The 21,704-nt window shown below is 33.1% G+C and overlaps 1 protein-coding gene across 6 annotated transcripts in view; it reads left to right on the plus strand.

The window, feature by feature from the left end:
- The window catches only part of LOC132727562 (neuroglian-like), a 46,705-nt gene extending 33,274 nt beyond the window's left edge, over positions 1-13,431 (plus strand). For 2 of the 6 annotated variants that reach the window (XM_060713111.1, XM_060713133.1), the window contains 10 exons: positions 43-167; positions 375-597; positions 1,167-1,289; positions 2,222-2,401; positions 3,331-3,456; positions 4,066-4,227; positions 4,734-4,871; positions 6,458-6,533; positions 7,234-7,379; positions 7,937-13,431. In XM_060713111.1, the coding sequence (XP_060569094.1) occupies positions 43-167; positions 375-597; positions 1,167-1,289; positions 2,222-2,401; positions 3,331-3,456; positions 4,066-4,227; positions 4,734-4,871; positions 6,458-6,533; positions 7,234-7,379; positions 7,937-8,004 (1,367 nt within the window). In that variant the 3' untranslated portion in view covers positions 8,005-13,431. The remainder of the gene's footprint in view (positions 1-42; positions 168-374; positions 598-1,166; positions 1,290-2,221; positions 2,402-3,330; positions 3,457-4,065; positions 4,228-4,733; positions 4,872-6,457; positions 6,534-7,233; positions 7,380-7,936) is intronic. The other 4 variants (XR_009625373.1, XR_009625375.1, XR_009625377.1 and 1 more) reach the window with 4 other exon arrangements.
- Positions 13,432-21,704: the final 8,273 nt, after the last annotated feature.

Raw genomic sequence — 21,704 nt, forward strand, 5'->3', positions numbered from 1 at the left:
TTTCCTTGAAACCCTGTTTATATTCACTCATTGATGTTTCAGCTCCTTTAACGGCCCCAGGGAATTTTGGGCTTGTGGGAAATGCATCAGCAAAGTCAGCAACATTTGAGTGGGACCCGGTTGACACCGCACCAGAAATGATACGTGGTCGGTTTAAAGGGTACCAGGTACATGAATTTAGTTCTGGTTTGATGTATATAACTAAGACATTCAGCAGATAAAAGAACTGAATGGTTTCTCCATACATTCTATATATCACAAACTAGTTAAATTTCTTGAAGATTCCTACTATTTCACCTCATCCAAAAAATTAGTACATAATAATAATAATAATGATATTATGAACAACACCTCTTTATTTTGATTTATAACAGATTCGCTACTGGAAAACAGGTGAAAAGAATACTACATTGATTAAAGTCGAAGTGCCGAGATCTCCACCCGATGAAACAAGAATTAAAAAGCGAGTTGTTAAAGATACTGCTACTATTGATGGTTTACCTCCATATTCTGACCTTGAAGCTGACGTTGTAGCAGCAAATACTTACTTTGTCTCCAATGCTAGTAACACCATCAGCTTTAGTACACCTGAAGGAGGTAAGTTCCTACCTGAGTTTGTATGGTTTCAACATAGTTGGATTAAAACTGTATGGTTTGAGATTAATCCCGCCATTGAATTCTTTGAAAATTTCCTAAAATATTGAATAAATACTTCATTGAATCATACATAGAACTGAAATTTCAAAAATTAGTTAATAACAAAATTGTTAATGTTATAGAACATACAAAAGTCAACATTTTAACATGTAGAACAAGTACAAAAAGAGACATTGTGAAGATTACTGTCATGAACTTTGATACTGAAAATTTTTATATAATTATTTTGATGATAAGATTGACATGTTGATAATGCCTCTAAATTTACATGATCCATGATTTTAATCTTTAGCCTGTTGATGCAACAAATTTTACCTATGCTTCCAATGCAGACCTTTATCAGTCAGCAAATCTGTGCTGTCTGATCATGGACTGCGATGTTCATTATTCAGTCAATACATATTTTGAAATTTTTCCTAAAACTGATGAATGGACTTGTTCATGATATTTAGTATGGTAAGGGTTAATGGCATTAAAATATCTAAATTCTGTATTCTGTTTTTTTACAGTTCCTGGTAGAGTAAAATCTGCAAAAGTTTATAGACGAGGAACAGAGTTTATAACAATTAGCTGGGAGCCTCCTGAGGAGCCTAATGGGATATTAATTGGATACGAGATAGGATATAGAAAAGGTATTTTGATGTCTTAATTGTGGCGTCAAAGGGATGTAAGTTTCCAGGGCTTTATTAAAGTGTTACAGGTCCAATATAAAAGCAAAAAAAAACTTAGAGAAGTAATATAGAATGTCTTGATTTAAAGGTATATGATACCTCATCTCATACGTATGTACAAGGGTAGGTTTGGTATATTTCTGATGTTTACTTAAATGGGCATCAATAGCTAAGTGGTTCAGGTTATTGACTTAAAACCACTTGGAATGTCTGTGGGTCTACTTACTCAGGTGCCTGTTTGTGCCTGAAATAATGCACAGCAGGACATTTGTTTCTTTCTATAACAGAAGGCCAGAAAGTTGCCATATGACCTTTTCAGTGTTTGTACTACATAACACACACCCATGAGGAAGGGCAAATCTAAATGCATTCCTCCGTGGAATTGGAGCATTAGAAAATGACAAATATAATTTTCTACAAGTAATAATAATAAGATTGACCTTTAACCTTCTGAATTTCTAATACATACTTGTCCAACTTCCACTTTTGGATCTGTGAATTGCTAATTTTGGGGATGAAAAATTTAAAATTAGTCAGGCAACAGTACCAAGCCATCGTCAGACTGCACGGATTCATCAGGTTGTACATTTATGCAGTTTGACCAGACTCTATACTGGTGGTGAACACTTATCACTTTAGGTTGGTTTCAGCAGGCTAACTTTAAGATATAAAATGAGCTGCACCATGACAAAACCAACATAATGCATTTGCGACCAGCATGGATCCAGAACAGCCTGCGCATCCGCGCAGTTTGATCAGGATCCATGCTGTTGGCTATCAGTTTCACTACTTGTTATAGGGTTTGTAAGCGAACAGCATGGATCCTGATCAGACTGCGCGGATGCACTATGTTGGTTGTGTCGTGACGCGGCTCAAATGTATCTTTTTTACAGTAAATGGATTTGATATTGGTGAGATAGTGACAACAAAGGAATACGACAATCCATACAGACAGATGGCAATTGTCAACAATCTGGATATGAACCAGGAATACATGATCTATATTTGGGCAAAAACTAAAGCTGGACGAGGAGAGGGCTTCTATCTGGATGCAAAAACAGCAAATAATAATAGTAAGTGTCATGATATACTGGTAGTCTATAACAGGTTGGTGACTTCCATTAATTTTATTTGGCAGCATAGCAACACATGAGACTAGTAATCTATAGACTGCTGCGATCTGGCCAAATGGGTTCAAACCCTGTCAGGTGAAAGCTATTGTTTGTTTCCATGAAAAATAAACTATACACTCATGACTTTGTACTGGTTCCTTCCAGGAACAGATTAGAGAGTGTGTCTAAAAGCTTATAGCTTCCTACACAATCAAACCACAGTTATTTTGTATAAACTAAATCATTTGTCATTAAATGCTGTGAGTTTGAAGACGTTCACATTAAATGGTGTTGGTTTAAATGTAAATGTGGCCAGAATTGTCAAAAGATTCTTTCATGTGATGAAGTTATACAGTTAGCTTAGTGCTTTTATCAGATACCTGTTTTTGCCTGAAATAATGCATTAAAGTGCACTAGAGGTATTTTTTCTCACCAGTATTGTGAAAAAGTTGTCATAGTTATGACCCTTACACATACATTTGAACTTTTTTTGATGATCAAGTGGGAGATTTTCCTTCAAAAAGGGTGAGATTTTAGAATTCACAATAAACAAAGAAGGAAGTTCTGACATCAAAAAGATGAGATTTCTTTAATTTGTGAAAATACCCCTTATTTTAAGAATAATCTTGGAAAATATGGCTGCAGGAAGTGGGAGCCTCCCGCTCAAAGTGGGAGTGTTCACATGTATGCTTACATTCTTGATTTGACTTCAAATGTGCTTGCAAACATTTAAAAAATGAATAACTGAAATTGTTTATGCAAAAAAGGGCAGAATGTGATATTTGATATAATTGTTATATTGGTTAGTTGTGATTTGGACATTCATGAATTGATTGAATCACGACAAAATAAAACAAGGCTCAACCAGATTTTTCATTGTTTACTTACAGAAATGATCAAACCTCAAATGGAGATAGTTCTGATAGGCGAGGATTTTGTAAATGTAACCTGGACTCTCAACAATGATCAGAATTCCCCGGCTGGGTCATACCATTTTGTCAGATATAAGGAAGTAGGTAGGTTGTCGTCTGCTAACCTGGACCTTTCAGTTGGATCATACCATTTTGTAAGGTGTAACAGAAAACTTCAGTCATTGTCTTCATTGGCCAATAGGCAGCATACCATTCTTTATCAGATATAGACAAAAAATAAAATGTCGTCTGCATTGACTTACTGGATTATACAATTTTGTCGGATATAAGAGAAGTTTTTTGTAGATTTTCTTAATAACCTTACAATACTTTTACAGATGGGTAATAGAAATTTTGTCAATGAGTTTCCGTATCATTTGGCCATCTTGTCACTAAATTTGGGTCAAATTTAAAAACAAAAGTTAAAGTGAAGTCTACATTGACCATCTGGGTCATTTTGTCAGATATAAGAAAAGTTGTTGTCTGCATTGACCAACTTGATCATACCATTTTTGACAGATATAAAGAAACAGTTAAAGCTTCATGCCACATGATGAGTCAAAATATTTCAATAAAATCAAACTGAAGAAATGTCGCCAGTGATACCATAAAAGTGTCATTTACTATCTGTTTTGTCATAAAATTTTTATAATCAAAGGGAGAGAAATCTTCTTATAAAGTTTCCAAATTGAGTTACATACCTTGTATTTACAGGAAAGAATACAGTCATTAAAAGCAGTAATGAGACTATGAACAATTGGATGAATGTATCCAACCTAGAGCCGAACAGAAATTACGAGTTCTGGGTTGTCGGGGCCAACAGTAAAGGCGACGAAGAGGCCAGTGACTCCAAGGTCATCAAAACTAAAGGAGAACGTAAGATCTTACTCTATAGGATATCTTTACCTTTTATCAAATGAATTTGTGTAATGCATTTGCTCAGCCTTGAATTTTGAAAAATTCATTCTAAGTTTTAGGAATTTCCGTTCTTACATTGTTTCCATGGAAAGTTCTTGCATACTCTAAATTTAAGTCACACTTAGGATGAACAGTGGTGCATAAGATGCTGTTAAAAAGTACAGAAATTATATTGAAAAGTATGGAAATTACATTGATATTTATTAAAGTTAGATTTTAAAGTATAGAAATTACTTTGAAATGTATGGAAATTACATTGAAAAGTGTAGAAGTTACTCTGGCAAGTGCTGAAATTACATCGAAAAGTGTAAATATTACATGAAATACATTGGTAATTATAGAAATAACATTGAAAACTATAGAAATTACATTAAAATTTGCAGAAAGTACATTGAAACGTTAGTAAATAACATAGAAATAAGATATTTTCATGTACACTAATTTCCCACTTTTGATTTTTATAGCAAGTCCATCTGTAAAGTCAGAGACAAATATAGCACAGGCACCATGGTTTATAATCATGATGATCCTAATAGCAGTTCTCATCCTGATACTGATTATAGTCTGTTTCATAAAGAGAAGTAGGGGAGAAAAATATAACGGTAAGTACTGATTATAGTCTGTTTCATAAAGAGAAGCAGGGGAGAAAAATATAACGGTAAGTACTGATTATAGTCTGTTTCATAAAGAGAAGCAGGGGAGAAAAATATAACGGTAAGTACTGATTATAGTCTGTTTCATAAAGAGAAGCAGGGGAGAAAAATATAAAGGTAAGTACTGATTATAGTCTGTTTCATAAAGAGAAGCAGGGGAGAAAAATATAGCGGTGAGTTCTGATTATAGTATGTTTCATAAAGAGAAGCAGGGGAGAGAAATATAAGGGTAAGTACTGATTATAGTCTGTTTCATAAAGAGAAGCAGGGGAGAAAAATATAGCGGTGAGTACTGATTATAGTATGTTTCATAAAGAGAAGCAGGGGAGAAAAATATAACGGTAAGTACTGATTATAGTCTGTTTCATAAAGAGAAGCAGGGGAGAAAAATATAACGGTAAGTACTAATTATTGTCTGTTTCATAAAGAGAAGCAGGGGAGAAAAATATAACGGTAAGTACTGGTAACAAGTGATGTTATCCAGAACTTGCCAAATGTGGGTTTTTCTCAGTTAATTCATAGGTACAAACAAACTTTTACCATTACAGCTTCAAGGTGCACTACCCTTCACAATAGATAAGTCAACCTGTTGCACTTATAAAAGTTTGTTGTTTTCAGATTAGCTGAGAAAAATCCAAAATATTCTTAATTCCGGAGTAAGTCAGTTCTCATTCTGAAACTGATTATAGTCTGTTTCATAAAGAGAAGTAGGGGAGAAAAATATAACGGTAAGTACTGGTAAATGGTTGTAGGATATTTGTTAAGTTTGTCTATGGTTGAATATATTTTAAAACTTAATTTAAGCTCAATAAAGGATTGTAGCTTATTTGAACATCTATGTAGCACAAGCAAAAGATAAATGAGTCCTAATGTTTCAAAAACACAGAAGGGAAGAACAGCTTACCAATACACAAGCAAATATTAAATGAGTCCTTATGTTTCAAAAACACTGAAGGGAAGAAAAGCATGCTTATAAAGTTTAAGAAAGAAGTTTAAAAAAAGACAATTTTCTAAATTAACTACATGTAGATAAATAAATAAAATGATGTTGAGACTTGTAAAAGAGTTAACTATGTTGTAAAAGACTTAACTATGGAGCATATTTAAAAGATGCAGTTGAAAAGATACTGCAAAATATTTTTAAAAATGTAGAAATTACATTGAAAAATGTAGAAATAATATTGAAGTGTATGGAAATTACATTTAAATGTATGGAATTTACATATGAATATATAGAATTCTAAATAACATTGGAATGTATGGAGATGAAATTTAAATGTATGGGAATAACATTGGAGCCATGCCATGACAAAACCAACTTAATGGGTTTGCGACCAGCATGGATCCAGACCAGCCTGCGCATCTGATCAGGATCCATGCTGTTCACTTACAAACCATATAACAAGTAGAGAATCTGATAGCGAATAGCATGGATCCTGATCAGACTGCGCGGATGTGCAGGCTGGTCTGGATCCATGCTGGTCGCAATCGCACTATGTTGGTTTTGTCGTGACGCGACTCAATTGTTTTTACAGTACAAGAGCGTGAGAAGCTTCGAGGAAATGACATAGAAAACCCAGAGAAAGATTTGTTTAATGAATATCCCAAAAGGTGAGTAACATATATTATATTGATTGAATTCAATATATTACATGATGGTGCTTGTTTTTAGTGTAATTTAAAAGTTAGATATTCCTTTGTTATACGTACATTAAAATCAGTGATGTCATTAACCCTTAACCAACTAAATTTGTTTTCTTGATTTGCCTTTCTTTGAATATTTACAGCTCGTTCAAAATCTAAGGGGTTTCAAAAAAATAATTCAATTAATGAAATAATAAGTAAATTTTTAAAAAAGCAGAAGAATCACTTTTTGATGCACTTTCCCGTTAACCATTATCTGGCTGAATCCGAAAGTTGTCTGCCTTTGCAACCAGGATATTGCCTGTATTTCCTTGCAGTCTTAACTATGATCTATACTGTTGACTGACTAGCTATTTAACTTTCAAGGGGCATCCTGGCCAAGTGGTTAAAGTTGTTGACTTCAAACCACTTGCCATTCATCACTGTGGGTTTGAATCCTGACAGGGACTTTGGTCTGTTATGTGAGGAAGTTATCCCTGACCTATGACCAACATGTATACTGTGTGACGTTAAACCAAACAAAACAAAAACAACTATAACTTTCACCTTGATATAAAAAAAAAAAATGAAAATGGACAGTTCTTAATGTAGAAATGGAAGTTGGTCAAGTCCATTTAATAAAATCAGGAGGTTATGGGTTTAACTTAGATTTTTATTCATTTTAAAGTGGCGAGACTGACCCACTAGCTGCTGGAAGTCCTGATTCCTTCGACAATGATGACCACAAAGTCCTCGGAGGAAGTGAGACAGATAGCATGGCAGAATATGGAGACGTTGACCCGAGTAAATTCAATGAAGATGGATCTTTTATAGGTAAAGATAACTTTTAATAAGCGGATGACTGGCAAATGAGATAAGGGTGGTGACAGTGTCTTCATTAGTGGTTTCATACCTATTAAACTCATTAAATCAATCAAGATAATGTTTTCAAGATAAGTTGTGGAAGTTGTATTTTACTATTAACCTTGTTAAAAAACAGTTGAAATTAAATGTAATTGATATTCCTAATGAAAATGTATGAACTTATTGGTAGTGACATCAAATCAGTGATGCAGTAATGTCAGTTGGAATCCTGTCAGTAATCTGGATTTTGCACTGTCAGGAACCTATCCAGCTTAATCATGAAAAATCTTGGCTCTACATTGGTGCCTGCCTGCACCAGAAATAATGCAATGAGGGGCAGATGTGGGGCACCTGTTTTCTTCCTCTGCTAGTAAAGCTGAAAAGTTGCCAAATTCTGTAAACAGTGATTGTTTGATTTAAAACGTAACAAAATGAAAATAATGATATGAGATTTGATGCTGTTAGCTTACTTTCATGTTATAATTTGTAAGTTAGGCATATATTGAAACAGATTATCTTGATTTTAGGTCAGTATGGTTCCCAAAAACCAGATGAGAAGGGGAACCAGCAGTCAGCCATGTCAACTTTCGTCTGACAATGAAAATCAGGAATGTTGCAGACATAAACATAGATACACAGAAGTAGGTCACGTGTTGCATAGCAACAAAAATGCTTGGATGAAGTTATCAGTTCACATGTGTTTTTTTCTTTTCTCATTTGAAGACTGCTGATGTTCAGTGTAGGGATGTATACGTAGTAAGGCCTTTAATAAGTGTATATGGAATATATTTACTTACAGCTTCCAAAGGATTGAAAGTAAATGTAAGGATTCCATGGTTACGGAGAGTGGAGAGTGGTAATAAGTACTATGTGAATTTCTATTCCATTGTCGTTTGCTACAGTGTACTTTTAGCTGGCTTTGTTGTGTATATAATAAATATATTAAAAGTCTTCAAAGAGGGATTTGCTCTGTGTATATGTGTTTTTAACATTTTAAAGGAAGCTATATTTAGACGGAAGTGAAGTGAATATTTATATGTGCTTTTTGAAAGCAAAATTATGCAGCATTCCTGGATTTAGTCAATGGTGAAGATTGATAAAACACGCAAAAATATAATGTGCAATTAACATGACCAAAATGTCATTATTTCCATAGAGACAACCATTTCCATGACAACCATTTTCTATTTATAGACAAACATTACTGTTGAATTCCACTGTGCTTGTAGAGTTGTTTTATTGATGTTTTTGTTGTTGATTATGTATCTTGTCAAATGAAAGTTGAGGTCATATGGAAGTATGAAAGGTCAGATGGAACTGTAAATTAAGGTGAAATGACATGATAAGTTGAGGTCAGATGTTGATATGAAAGTTGAGGTCAGATGTTGATATGAAAGTTGAGGTCAGATGTTAATATGAAAGTTGAGGTCAGATGTTGATATGAAGGTCAGATGTTGATATGAAAGTTGAGGTCAGATGTTGATATGAAGGTCAGATGTTGATATGAAAGTTGAGGTCAGATGTTGGTATTAAAGTTGAGGTCGGATGGCAGTATAAAAATTGAGATTTACAGCATATTGATCCTAAAGATTAATCATGCTATCAGATTGTTATATAGACTATAAAATCATTAACATAGTGTTGAAAATTATCCAAACAGTTGGAGAAGTATTGAAAAAAATCAAATGGATTATTTGTTTCAAAGCTAATAATAAAAAAAGACCCAATCATTTTCATGTTACTTCGGAATCGTATTTAAAAATGATATAAACAGCCTGTTTTACTTTCATTTGGTCAGTTCCTAATTTATTAAAACATCTTTAAGTTTTCGTTGAACAAATTATGTCAAAATGTAATAAGTTGGTAGTATTCACAATCTGGTTTGTCTTTTAAAGACCAATCATTAATAGTAGAATGTGTCTTTTAAAGACTAACCATTATTTAGTAATATGTCTTTTAAAGCTCAATCATTGTTCAATAGTGTTTGTCTTTTAAAGACAAACCATGTTTAATAGTGTGTCTTTTATAGACCAACCATTGTTCAATAGTGTGTCTTTTAAGGATCAGCCATTGTTGAAAGTTCAATAGGTTATCTTTTAAGATCAGCCATTGTTGAAAGTTCAATAATGTGTCTTTTAAGATCAGCCATTGTTGAATGTTCAATAATGTGTCTTTTAATAATCAAACATTATTCAATAGTGTTTCTTTAAAAGATAAACCATTGTTGAATGTATAATAGTGTGTCTTTTAAAGATTAACCATTATTCAGTAGTGTGTCTTTTAAAGATCAGCCATTATTCAATAGTCTTTTAAAGATCAACAATCAATTTAAAATGTGTCTTTAAAAGAGCAAGCATGGTGCTTGGGATTTTTAAAAATATAAAGATAATGGTCTTTATGATCAACCTACCATAATTGTATTTACTGGCTAATACTTATGTGATGTTTAAGAAGACTAGTGGAGGGTTTAATTTCAAGGAAGTTTTTTAACACAGGGTCAGCTGTATGTTCATTAACTACATTTGGATATTTATGTTTTTGAGTGGTTCTACTTTTGATGATGAGTAGAGGGTATGAATGTTATGCACTATAATTAATGTGAATTAGGGTGTGAAGTTATATTGTATTAATGTTTATATGTATGACATTTGAATCAGGTCTATTGTTGAATGTTAAGTTTTGTTTTGTTTGAAATGATTTTCATTTTCTACATTTTAATCATTTATTTATCATCCAAAGTGTCTGTTGCTTCTGTTTTAATCTTACCATATAAACTTACTAATATACCATATAAACTTACTAATACAATGTATACCATATGAACTAATTAATATGCTTATACACCAATCATTTAAACCAAATGACATCTGAACTAATTTATATACCATATAATTCAAGAAATATACCATATGAATCAACTAATATATCATATGAACCAACTGGCATACCATATAAACCAACTTAATAGATCTACCATATGAATATTTTATACAATATAAACCAAATATTATATACCATAAGAATCAAATTACATACCATATAATACAATAAAGTATACCATATAAACCAACAAATATACCTTAGAAACCAACAGTTACCAATTTGTCTAATAAATTAACTACATTGTATCATTATAATTCAATGTTTATTCATGAAAATAAATTTGCGTCAAGTATTTCTGTTTTGTGTATAATTGAAGATATGTGTAAATTTAAATTGCATGGACTATTTATATATTGCTGTCATAAAAGTATATTGTATTTAATTATAAAAATATCACTGGCTGAAATTTTATAACTATGTTGTTATATGACAGTACATCATTTGTAATACAAAATTGCTTGTTAAGCTCAGTGTAATTTGCTTTAGACTTTTCTCCATTTTTCATTTGAATTTTTCTTAAGAACTAAAATTTTCACAGCATTGAAAGTGTTTAACATATATGTAGCAGATGTCATTCACAATAAAACAATGTGTTTATTTGATGAACATTTTTGATGACAGATTTTTATAAAATGTTTTGGATGGTTTGTTAAAATCTTGTCAAGACTTTTTTCTGAAAGGAGAAGTGTTGTTTTAAACACTTAATCCTCAGTAGATTGAGTCCCTTGATATGTTTTTCTCCTAGCTTGTAATATTGTTATGTGTTATTGTGAAATACAAATGGAAGTTCAAATTTCTATTACAAATAGGGTGGGTGGGGAAACAAATAAATGGAAGGGAAAAAGGAAGATAAAAAATACAGGGAACTTATTTATTATTCTTAATTAGTAGTGAGACTCTGGTGAATTAAAGGAAATACAATTTTGAGAATCATAATAAATATTCAATTTTCTTGCATGAATTATTCATTTTGTACTTCCTCATTTTGTATTCAATTCAGTTCAAAGCATTAAACATTTTACAATGCTTATATATGAAGGAGATGACACATATATTTGAATGAAAGGAAAACAAACAATATAATATGAGCCGTGTCACGACAAAACCAACATAATGGGTTTGCGACCAGCATGGATCCAGACCAGCCTGCGCATCCACGCAGTCTGATCAGGATCCATGCTGTTCACTTACAGACCCTATAACAAGTAAAGAAACTGCTAGCGAACAGCATGAATCCTGATCAGACTGCGTGGATGCGCAGGCTGGTCTGGATCCATGCTGGTCGCAAACCCACTATGTTGGTTTTGTCATGACACGGCTCATTTTACAATGCTTATACATGAAGGAGATGACACATATATTTGAATGAAAGGAAAACTAACAATATATACAGAACAAAAGATGGTCTGAATGATTCAGTTTTGTCAGTAACTGGTATTGTGGTATGCTGAAATTATATTCATCTGAGAAAATGTTTATATATTTTATAAGTGCTGTTACAATATACTGTCCTTTATTTGTATACAACTGTACATGATCATAAGGGACCCTGAAATATGGTGAATAATGATGTTGAAAGCATAATTTAATAATATGATTTATACTTTTGCTAAGTTGAAAATATACCAGAAAAAATGAACATGGAAATAAAAGAAATGTCTAAAACTGAAATGAAGTTTTCAAGGGGTACATAAGTAATAGTTTTGTGGAAAGATGTTTATTTTTGTGTTAATTAATTTTCTAAAAAAAAAATAAGATTTTCTTGTACAAAAAGGAGACAGTCATGTTTTCATGCTCTGACTTTCTATCATTACAATATACCATGTCAATAAGATCAGTTAAAGTTGCATGCCTCCATATGAACTGGAAAAGATTTTTTAAAAAATCAACTTTAAAATGTACTAAGATTTTTAGAAAAGTAAAAATATTTACTAATTCAGTTGACAAGCTACATGTTACATGCAATGAATGATTGATTTTGCTGAATTTATCATCATATTTCTACTGTGTGTTTGACACTGTAAGGACTTTTTTCCCATATTTTGACATTTACTTGGTAATTTACAGGGATTTAAGTGTCATTAGCAATGTGTAAATTACTTTCTTTGTTCACTTAGAAATGTTATACTTTTTAATACATTTTCAAAAGTTTAATAATAAAATTAGCATGAATCTGGAGACGTGCGGCTTTAAAAATCTGTGTACAAGTAATTGTTTTATATAGGTGACTAAATGGACTGGAATTTTATAATAATGTCCTTATTCTGACTAATGTGCAATATGACATATATATATATACATGTATGTGTACTATAAAAATATGCTTTATACCAAATAACGTGTAATGCTCTAATCTTAATTGTCATGCTTGTGTATTTTTCACCGTTTTAACTTTGATATTGTGTAATTCTTTCATATATATATATATATGTGCTTTTATATAAGTTTATTTTATTTTTTATAACATTCCACTTTAAAGCTTTTATTGATTGATATCTCTTGTATTATGTAAAGAATAATGTTCAAATTGTTTGACATTTATTGTTAGAGATATACGTTTTTTTGTTTTCTATGTAATAGGTTCATTTCTCCATCCACAATCAGTTCGGCAAACTTACATAATGTTTATGTATGTTATTTTACAGTTGTAATGGACATACATTTAAGTAAATTTCAAAGAACAGATTATATTTTCAATAAATGTAGAAACAGCTAGAATAGGATACTTCAATTGTGCCATTATTAAATTATGGTCAGAAATAATAATAATTGATAAAATATACATTTCACTATGATCCTATCATTTTATGTTCTGCTCAGCATTGCACCATGTAGAATTACTGTCTCAGATATAAAATTAATGTATATTAAGAAATGTGCAGTTAGTCTGTATATTGGATGTGCTCTTAGATAAATTTATCACAAAATTTTGTGTCAAAATGATGTCTATTTAGTATTAAGTATATTTGAATAGGATTAAAAATGGTTTTGCAGCCAGGTTATCAAGATCGGCAACCCTGAAGTATCTGTGAGAAATAACATATTTCTAGTTCGTGTAGATGTACCTGCATCTTAGCCCGCAGTCTGCTGGAATAAAAGGAGATAATTTATTAACAATAAAGGGAGATAATTTATTAACCTTTGCTACCAGTATAGAGTCAGGCCTGCCAGCCAGGCCATCCTTGCATTATGGAAATCTTTTACTGTTCTAAATCCCAAAACCCGACCAAATTTATTACACAAAATCAGCAGGTTAAGGGTTGAGTTAATACAGAAGTTGAATCTAATCTTATAATTCTGTTTTGTAATTTATAGGCTTAAGCTATGTAAAAGTATATCTATATAAAAATTGTTATGCTTCAGAAAATATGGTTTTTTTTGTTTTTGTACAGTAGATCTAACCAATAGTGTTTCAGTATTTAATATGTGAGATTTGTCTTGCCTTTAGTTTTGAATAATAGTACAGTTTTGAAAAAGCTAAGTTGTATAGAGTTATGCCCCTTTAGATGACAGAGCTGGGAGTCATTGCCTATTAGGCTATGGAAATGAGGATTTTGTCCTGAGCCATGGGGCTTTTTGTCCTGAGCCATGGGGCTTTTTGTCCTGAGCCATGGGGCTTTTTGTCCTGGGCCATGGGACTCTTTGTCCTGAGCCAAGAACATAGATAAACTAATTTATCATCAGCTTTTTTATACAATGAGATACTAAAATACACCAGTTAGATATCAAATTATTTGAAATCAAGTTAAATACTCTGTTTTACATATGATAGCTGTAGCACTGTAGAAAGTACAGTCTAAAACTATGTTCATGATGTCAGAATTAAATTAGATTTGTTTGGTGACATATCTGACAATGTATGTATAGTAGTTTTATACCAAGTTTTAGAATGCTATGATAATTTAGTGAATTTGTCTATTTTGATTTAACATGTGATGTCTTTTATATTTTCTTTTAAAAATTCTCTCATGCATTAAAACGTTCTATATTCTCTTAACCCTTTCCCCCATGAGCATATTGTGAAAAATGGCCATTTTCACTGAAAAGCCTCCTCTTACAAGTTCAAACTGCTATGAAACTATGAAAAATGCTGCAATACTAATCAAACTTGGCACAAATGTTGACTGGACCATTGCCTTTGTTACGACATGCTCAGTCTTAAATTTCCTGTTACCATGGCAACGAGGGGACATCTCAAAATTGCCAAAAATCACTATTTTGCCTCGATTTTTTTCATCAAAAGTTATTTCAAAGTGCTGCAACTTCTCAAGGGATTAAGATAGAGTCAAAGGCTTTTCAGCGTTGGTTACACGTTACCTTATGATCGACCTGGGGTCATTTTAAGCCTCTCACAAGTCCAAAATTTTCTTGGCGATGAGACGCTGCCCCCCTTCAAACCCCCCAAACAGAAGGGGGCACAACCCCCTTCTAGCAACCCCCTGATGTATCTTTTGGATGGGGGGCGGCGCTGAAAAAGTGCTCACTTTTTTTGGCAACATTTCTCAACTGAAAACAAGTGTTTGGGGCCCAAATAGGACATTTTTTCACTATTTCAGGCCTAAAAAAGGGGGGGGGGTCGAAAGTGCGTTGTTTCGCGTATATATGAGGTAAAGGGTTAAATAAACAAATCTCCTCTATGTTCTTGGCTCAATTTAATATAGATCTCATTTGATCTCAATTTGGAGGTTATAAAACTTTTTCCAAGTTTTGTCTCAAACTCTGGATTTTCATTGGTCAGTGCCGATTCTGTGACAGTAACTGACCAATCATATTCTTGAGATTTGAGTTTGAGCTGAGAGAATTTCTTTATAACATTGGACTCAGAAGTGGTTAATCTAAGGGGCTAACTGGCGACCCAGGGATATAATATACATGTAATTCTATTTTTAGTATTATATATTATGTCCCAGGAGAGAGTTACATGAACTAGCATACAACTCTTAATATAATTTAGTTAAAACAAATCAGTGAAAACTATTACTAACCAATATTTTAATGGTGTTTAAACATTGAATTTTGTTTTCAAGATTTTTATAGTTTTGTAATTGCAGAATAAGTATTTTTGTTTTCTTTTTTCCCTCATTGTCACAAAATAGTTTTAAAAGTGCCATCTTTTTTACCATTATAGTTATGCAAATTACCCAAATCCAAAAGAACTACCAGAAGCTCACCAATAATTATACAAAAGTCATAGATAAGTGAGTTAAGAGGTTTTAAAAGATTTGCACAATTTGAGGCAAATATAATTTGATAAGTAGATTTTTCTCTCCTTACTTTTATGATAACCAGTAACCTTTTTTTTTTGTGAAAATTCTACAAGAAATCCAAAACACTGTAGCCACATCACTGTTTGTTGTAATGTTATATTTTAAAACATTTTACTAGTCATGTATGTTTTTTTTATTTTACAGTTGAGTTTACTCTCATTTATGATTAGAACATTTATATTTCATGATTAAATAAATTAAGAATACTTACATTTGTGTTGCATATTTCACTGATACATTTCAGACATGCCCAAATCAATAACTGGAACACAGTGTATCAAAACTACATGAATCTTTGTTTATTTTGTGGTAGACACATGTGATTTGTTTTCTTTGTCAGTCTGCATATCCATATATGTCTTTCCATCCGCAATTTCCAATTAAGGAAAGTATCATAACTTTCAAAAGTCATCATAGAACCATTGCCTATAATCTGAAGTAAAACATTATTGTTTTAAGATTTAGCAGGTCAAAGGTCAAGGTCACAGTAATCTTAAATTTGTTTTGAATTTGATGTGAAGCTTATCATTTATACTTTATTGATTTGTCAGTCAATATGCTGCAAATTTGCTTGGCCTTATTTATTCAAGCTTTGTATAGAATATGAATCGGCATTATTCTGCAATATCATAATTTATTGGACTCTCACATTACCAATGCCAGCACTCTCTGACCTTGTTAATGGCTTGATCTCATTTAAAAAAATTCAGTTTTATTTTTAATCAAGTTCTCTGGACTGTTTTTATGTTGAGCCAAATGGGAGGTTAGGATCATGTTCCATGCACAACAATGTCAGGGCAGACATTGACTGCATGGCAAAGAAATCACTAAAGATACATGTATGTTGCATGTAAAAGTAAACACACAAGTTTATATTGTGTAAAAGTTTTATTAACGTCACTTTCGGATATTTGGTGGAGTTGCATCCCAAATGATGAGGTAATTGTCCTACGTGGCATAGCATTCTCCGATTAGTCCCCTGTGATAAAGTTTGAATATTTCACATTAGTGTACGAAGGAAATTATTCAGAACGTTCTTGGCCTATAAAACACAGAAAGATATGTCTTGGCACGGTGTCTTTTAATGTGCTCTTGAACACCTTACAATTGCTGATATAAAACAAATGTGGTGCTGTTTAAAATAATTCATAAGAAAGTCCATTAATGTCACACAATTCCAAGTAAATATCTTTCGGACGTACTTGAAAAATCACAACTTTTATATATGCCCATATTTCAAGAGATTGGGGAGGTGGTAATAATTTTTTTAAGTATACAACACCTTTATGTTCAATAAATGAGCATGAAAAGTTGAAAACCAAACTACTTGTTCATTTATTGTAGAAATTATTTAACTTTATCCACATGATTTTTTTAAACCCAAGTATTGCTGAACTCATGAATTATTTTACAACGTTGTAAGGGGGTATACTGTAATAAGCCTGGCCGTCCGGGCGTATGTCAGTTTTTCCTTTTCTGCCCATTAACTTAAGATTCCTTTGACCCTCATATTTGGTATTTAGATTGGTCATGGTTAGAAAATGACCTCTATTGATTTTTAGGTCACCAGGTTAAAGGTCAAGGTCACAGGGGCCTTGACTAAAAAAGCTTGTCCGCGCAATAAATTAAGAATCCCTTGACCCACAGTCTTCATATTTGGCATGAAGGTTTGTCATGATTATTAGTTGACCTCTATACATTTTGAGGTTTTCTGGTCAATGTCCCAGGGGCATTGACTAAAAAAAGCTTTTCCGTCCAATAACTTAGATTCCTTTGACCAACATTCTTCATATTTGGTATAGAGATTGGTCATGATTAGTAGATAATCCCTATTGATTTTGAGGTCAACAGGTCAAAGGTCAAGGTCTTAGGGGCATTGACTAAAAAAGCTTGTCCGCCAAATAAATTAAGAATCCTTTGACCCACAGTCTTCATATTTGGCATGGAGATTGATCATGACCATTAGGTGACCTCGATTGATTTTGAAGTCACTGGGTCAAAGGTCAAGATCACAGGCGCCTTAGTTCAGAAAGCTTTTCCGCTCAATTGCTTAAATACGCTTTGGTCAACAGTCTTCATATTTGGTATTGAGGTTGTTTTTTTGTAGTAGATGACCCCTTTTGAGGTTTATGTGACTGTGTCAAAGGCCAAGGTCACAGGGGCTTTTACTAAAATAAGCTTGTTTGCTCAAATGCTTAATAATGCATTAGAATACATTTGCACATGATTTATTGAACAATTCTCGTATATCTGGAGATTTAAGTGCTATTAAAACAAACGGTTTCATATTCTTTTTGTATAATATTGTGTCATAAAATCGCAATATTTCCTTATGACAATTTATAAGTTATATAATAGAATACTTGAAGTCAATTAGGGTAAAAGTTCATTTTCGTTTCGTGTATATGAATTTTAACAAATATAGACGTATTTTTTTCTTAATTTAAATGATATAGATTTGGTCTCATAACTGTTTAACCAACAATAAACACAAGCGTGACTCCAATTTCACCAGCTTACATTTTTGGCCGATTCTTATTCAGAATAAAAAGAGGCGCATAAAGTATGCAAAAATACGCACGCGCTCGATCGCACACTCGCAAAAATTATGTCCTATGTTTTTATAGAGGACAATCGAAAACTTCCTTTTGTTCACAAACACAAAGAGACGAAGATAAGATATTCTTATAAAAATTTCTTTGAGCTATGAGCTACGATTGGTCCTCAGACATGTGAGTAAAACCCGGAGTTTTCTTTACCATAGTAAAAAAATCGTTACATTTTCAATATAAGGGGATATACTGTTTAAATGACGATAATGTTTAAGAGTTACAAACGTTACTTTGAATATTTTTAAAAGCTCGAGTTGTGGACGGAAAGAAGGAATAGTAATATAACGTGGTACGAGCTCTTGGAACTCTGTAACAGTTTTGATGTCGTAAGTTGTATGATTGTTCATTGGTGGAACATTTCAGAAAGATAAGGAGGGACAATATTTTTGGTCATATTGTAAAAAAGAACGAGTTTAAGCTTTTAAGGGATTTCCACCCTTCCTTAGAGATAATTCTAGCAATTGACACAAGCTTGGTTGCACCCAATACAATACTCAATAAGTCACCTCATACTGAACCTTTGTGATTGTTTCCTTCTTGTGGGTTGTACAGTTATCGAAGTTACATCACCGCATTGGATGAATGAAAGACATTTTTTTCATAGCAAATATATATTTCCATAGCAACCACTGACTTCCATAGCAACCACTGTCTTCCCATAGCAACTATTGACTTCCATAGCAACTAATGACTTACATAGCAACTATTGACTTTGCATGGCAACCAAATACATATGTGATTTTCCGTAGCAGCCAGTGCCTTTCCATGGTAACTATTGACTTTTTTGACCAGTGACCAATATTGCAACCGGTGACTTTCAAAAACACCCTTTATTCCAAGAAAAACCCATTTCATAGCAACAATGACTTTCATAGCAACCATTGATTTTCATCATAGAACATTGACTTTACACGAACCATGACAATATTGCAACAATGTGACTTTGCATAAGCAACCATCTTACTTGCATAGCAACCACTACTTTCCATAGCAACAAGTGACTTTCATAGCAACCATTGATTTTCCATAGCAACCATTGACTTTCCATAGCAACCACATAATTTTAAGCACCAAATAGCAACCATTGACGTTCCATAGCAATTATTGACTTTCCATAGCAACCAGTGTCTTTCCAAGGCAACTATTGCCATTCCATAGCAACCATTGAGTTCTATTGCAACCAGTGACTCACATAAAAACAATGTCTTTCCATTGCAACCATAGTCTTCTTTTGCACCCAATGAATTTCCATAGCATCCAGCGACTTGCTTTAGCAACCATTTGCTTTCAATAGCGACGAGTGACTTCATATTAGACATTGAATTATTTTCAGATAGCAGACTGTAAATTTCCAGAGACTTCCATAGCAAACATTTGCATTTTACATAGTAACCAGTGACTTCTACAGCAGCATTAACTTTCCAAAGCAACAATTAATCTACCACTGAATTTCATAACATTCACTGACTCCAAAGAAGACCATTGATTAATGCGGTGGCATAGCATTTTTTTTCACAAATGCAATCTTGTTTTAATTGTGGTTGCTATGGTTATGGAAATGATGAAAACAAATGATAATTAAACAATTCGTGATTCTATCATAACTTAAAAACTATATAAGCTAGTTTGATATTACTTGGTATGTAGATAGAGGGTCACATGGTTAATTTGTCCGTCCATCCGTCTGTGTGTCATTTTATCCATCAAAGGAAATCGGATCCTGTCATCACTAAAAAAGTACAAAAGCTAGTTTTATTTTTTGGTTAAAGTGTCATTTGAAGATTATTTTTTTATCCGTCTGCATGTGTGTCATTCCAGTCGTTGGAAGAAATCTAGATCTTGCTGCAAGACAAAAACTACATGTTAGGTTGATGATAGCAATAACTAAATTTAACCACGATTTTCACGTGAAAATATATGCATACACGTATAACGTTGAATTTTTCTAACCAACAGCTTATTGTCGCACGATTTGCATGTGCAATACAATTTTAGCAGGTCATTTAAATACATTTGGTTTTGCATACTGATTGTAAACATAGTGATTTGAGAAAGGAGCAAAGAGCTTATTGCAAAATTCGTGGGTTATTGGGTAAATTAGTGCCAGAACTAAAAATGGATCTAGACTTAGTTTATGGAGAAAATACCCTTCGATATCGCACAATTGACTGGTGGGTGTCAATGTTTAAGGAATGTAGAACTAATGTTAAGGATAATCCCCGCCTCTGAGAAAGACATCATCACTGTCAAAGTCAAAGTTGGGGGAGATAAGTGACATATCGGACTAAAAGAGGAAGCGGGTTGAAAAAGCCTAGGCTTTATTGACTAGGTCCAAAGATCGATACCATAGACATTGTCGTAGGGGATGAAACGTGGCTTTATTTTTTTGAACCCGAGACTAAACATAGTAACAAAATATGGGTAGTTGAAAACAGCGATCGCCCAGTTGTTGCTCGACAGGAGCGTTAAAAGAGTTATAAGAGTTATGTACGCTCTTTTTTTTTTGACAGTGATGGAATAATGGCCCGTGTCTCTCTGCCTGAGAGGGGTATTGTCAGTGGAACACATTTTACTTACTGCTGTAGTTAATCACTACATTACCAACGCCCTGCCATTGCCACTAAACAAAATATGCACCTCGTACTTGGCATGTAAATACAGGACCATGTAGAGATTATGCACATCATAAATTTTTCATTGGAGGAAAATATGGTTGATGTCGTTCTGGAAATAGTAAAAACGAAATAAGAGGCATAATTAATCAGGCACGAACGAGTACCTGAGTAGAACCATCCAGCTTGCTTACGGAACGTCGGTGGTTCCACTCATCCCTTTCTTGTCTAATATAATGGTCTTCCTCTATCAGTAAAGCCAGAAAATTGCCATATGACCTTTACTATGTCGGTGCGATGCAAAGCCAAACTGCAACAACAACAAAAACTCCTCCAGTAAAATTTGTTTCCTGCTTTTAAATATATTTATAAAGATACTTTTGTAAGAGAGACCTTCCCACTCGGCTTAGCTTGATCGAAAGGTATTGAAAGAAGCTTTAAAAAAATTCCTAGCGTCCGAAGGGTAAGTCAAAGTTTCCAGACCCTACCCTATATGAAACACAATAACGCTCGGTTCCTTACCAGTCAATGTGTCTTTGGGGATGATCAGCCAAGCTCCAAATCTTCTGTCGATGCCCTATATGCCTTCTCTGAGACGTGCACGAACCGAGGGGAATGGAGAAGTCATACATGAATGATCCTTATAGTTGGGCCTTTATAAAAGTTATTAAAATTGCTATCATGGCCCTCTTGTTTATCCGCCTTGTTAACATTGTACATGTTATACACATACAGTATAACATAAAAAATATGATTTGGATCCATGCAGTACATGTATACAGTACAAGATTTAATTTCCGTTTTGTGAGACTAAAACGAAACAATGGGTGACCGGATACGTGAAATAACCAGCTGATTGTAAATGAAAATAAAATAACAACATTTACTTCCTCGTTTTTTTTCATATAAGCAGACGATAAG

This window comes from Ruditapes philippinarum, unplaced genomic scaffold (genome assembly GCF_026571515.1).
Source record: "Ruditapes philippinarum isolate M1 unplaced genomic scaffold, ASM2657151v2 ctg2694_1_1_1_1, whole genome shotgun sequence".
In the NCBI taxonomy this organism is placed as follows: Eukaryota; Metazoa; Mollusca; class Bivalvia; order Venerida; family Veneridae; genus Ruditapes; species Ruditapes philippinarum.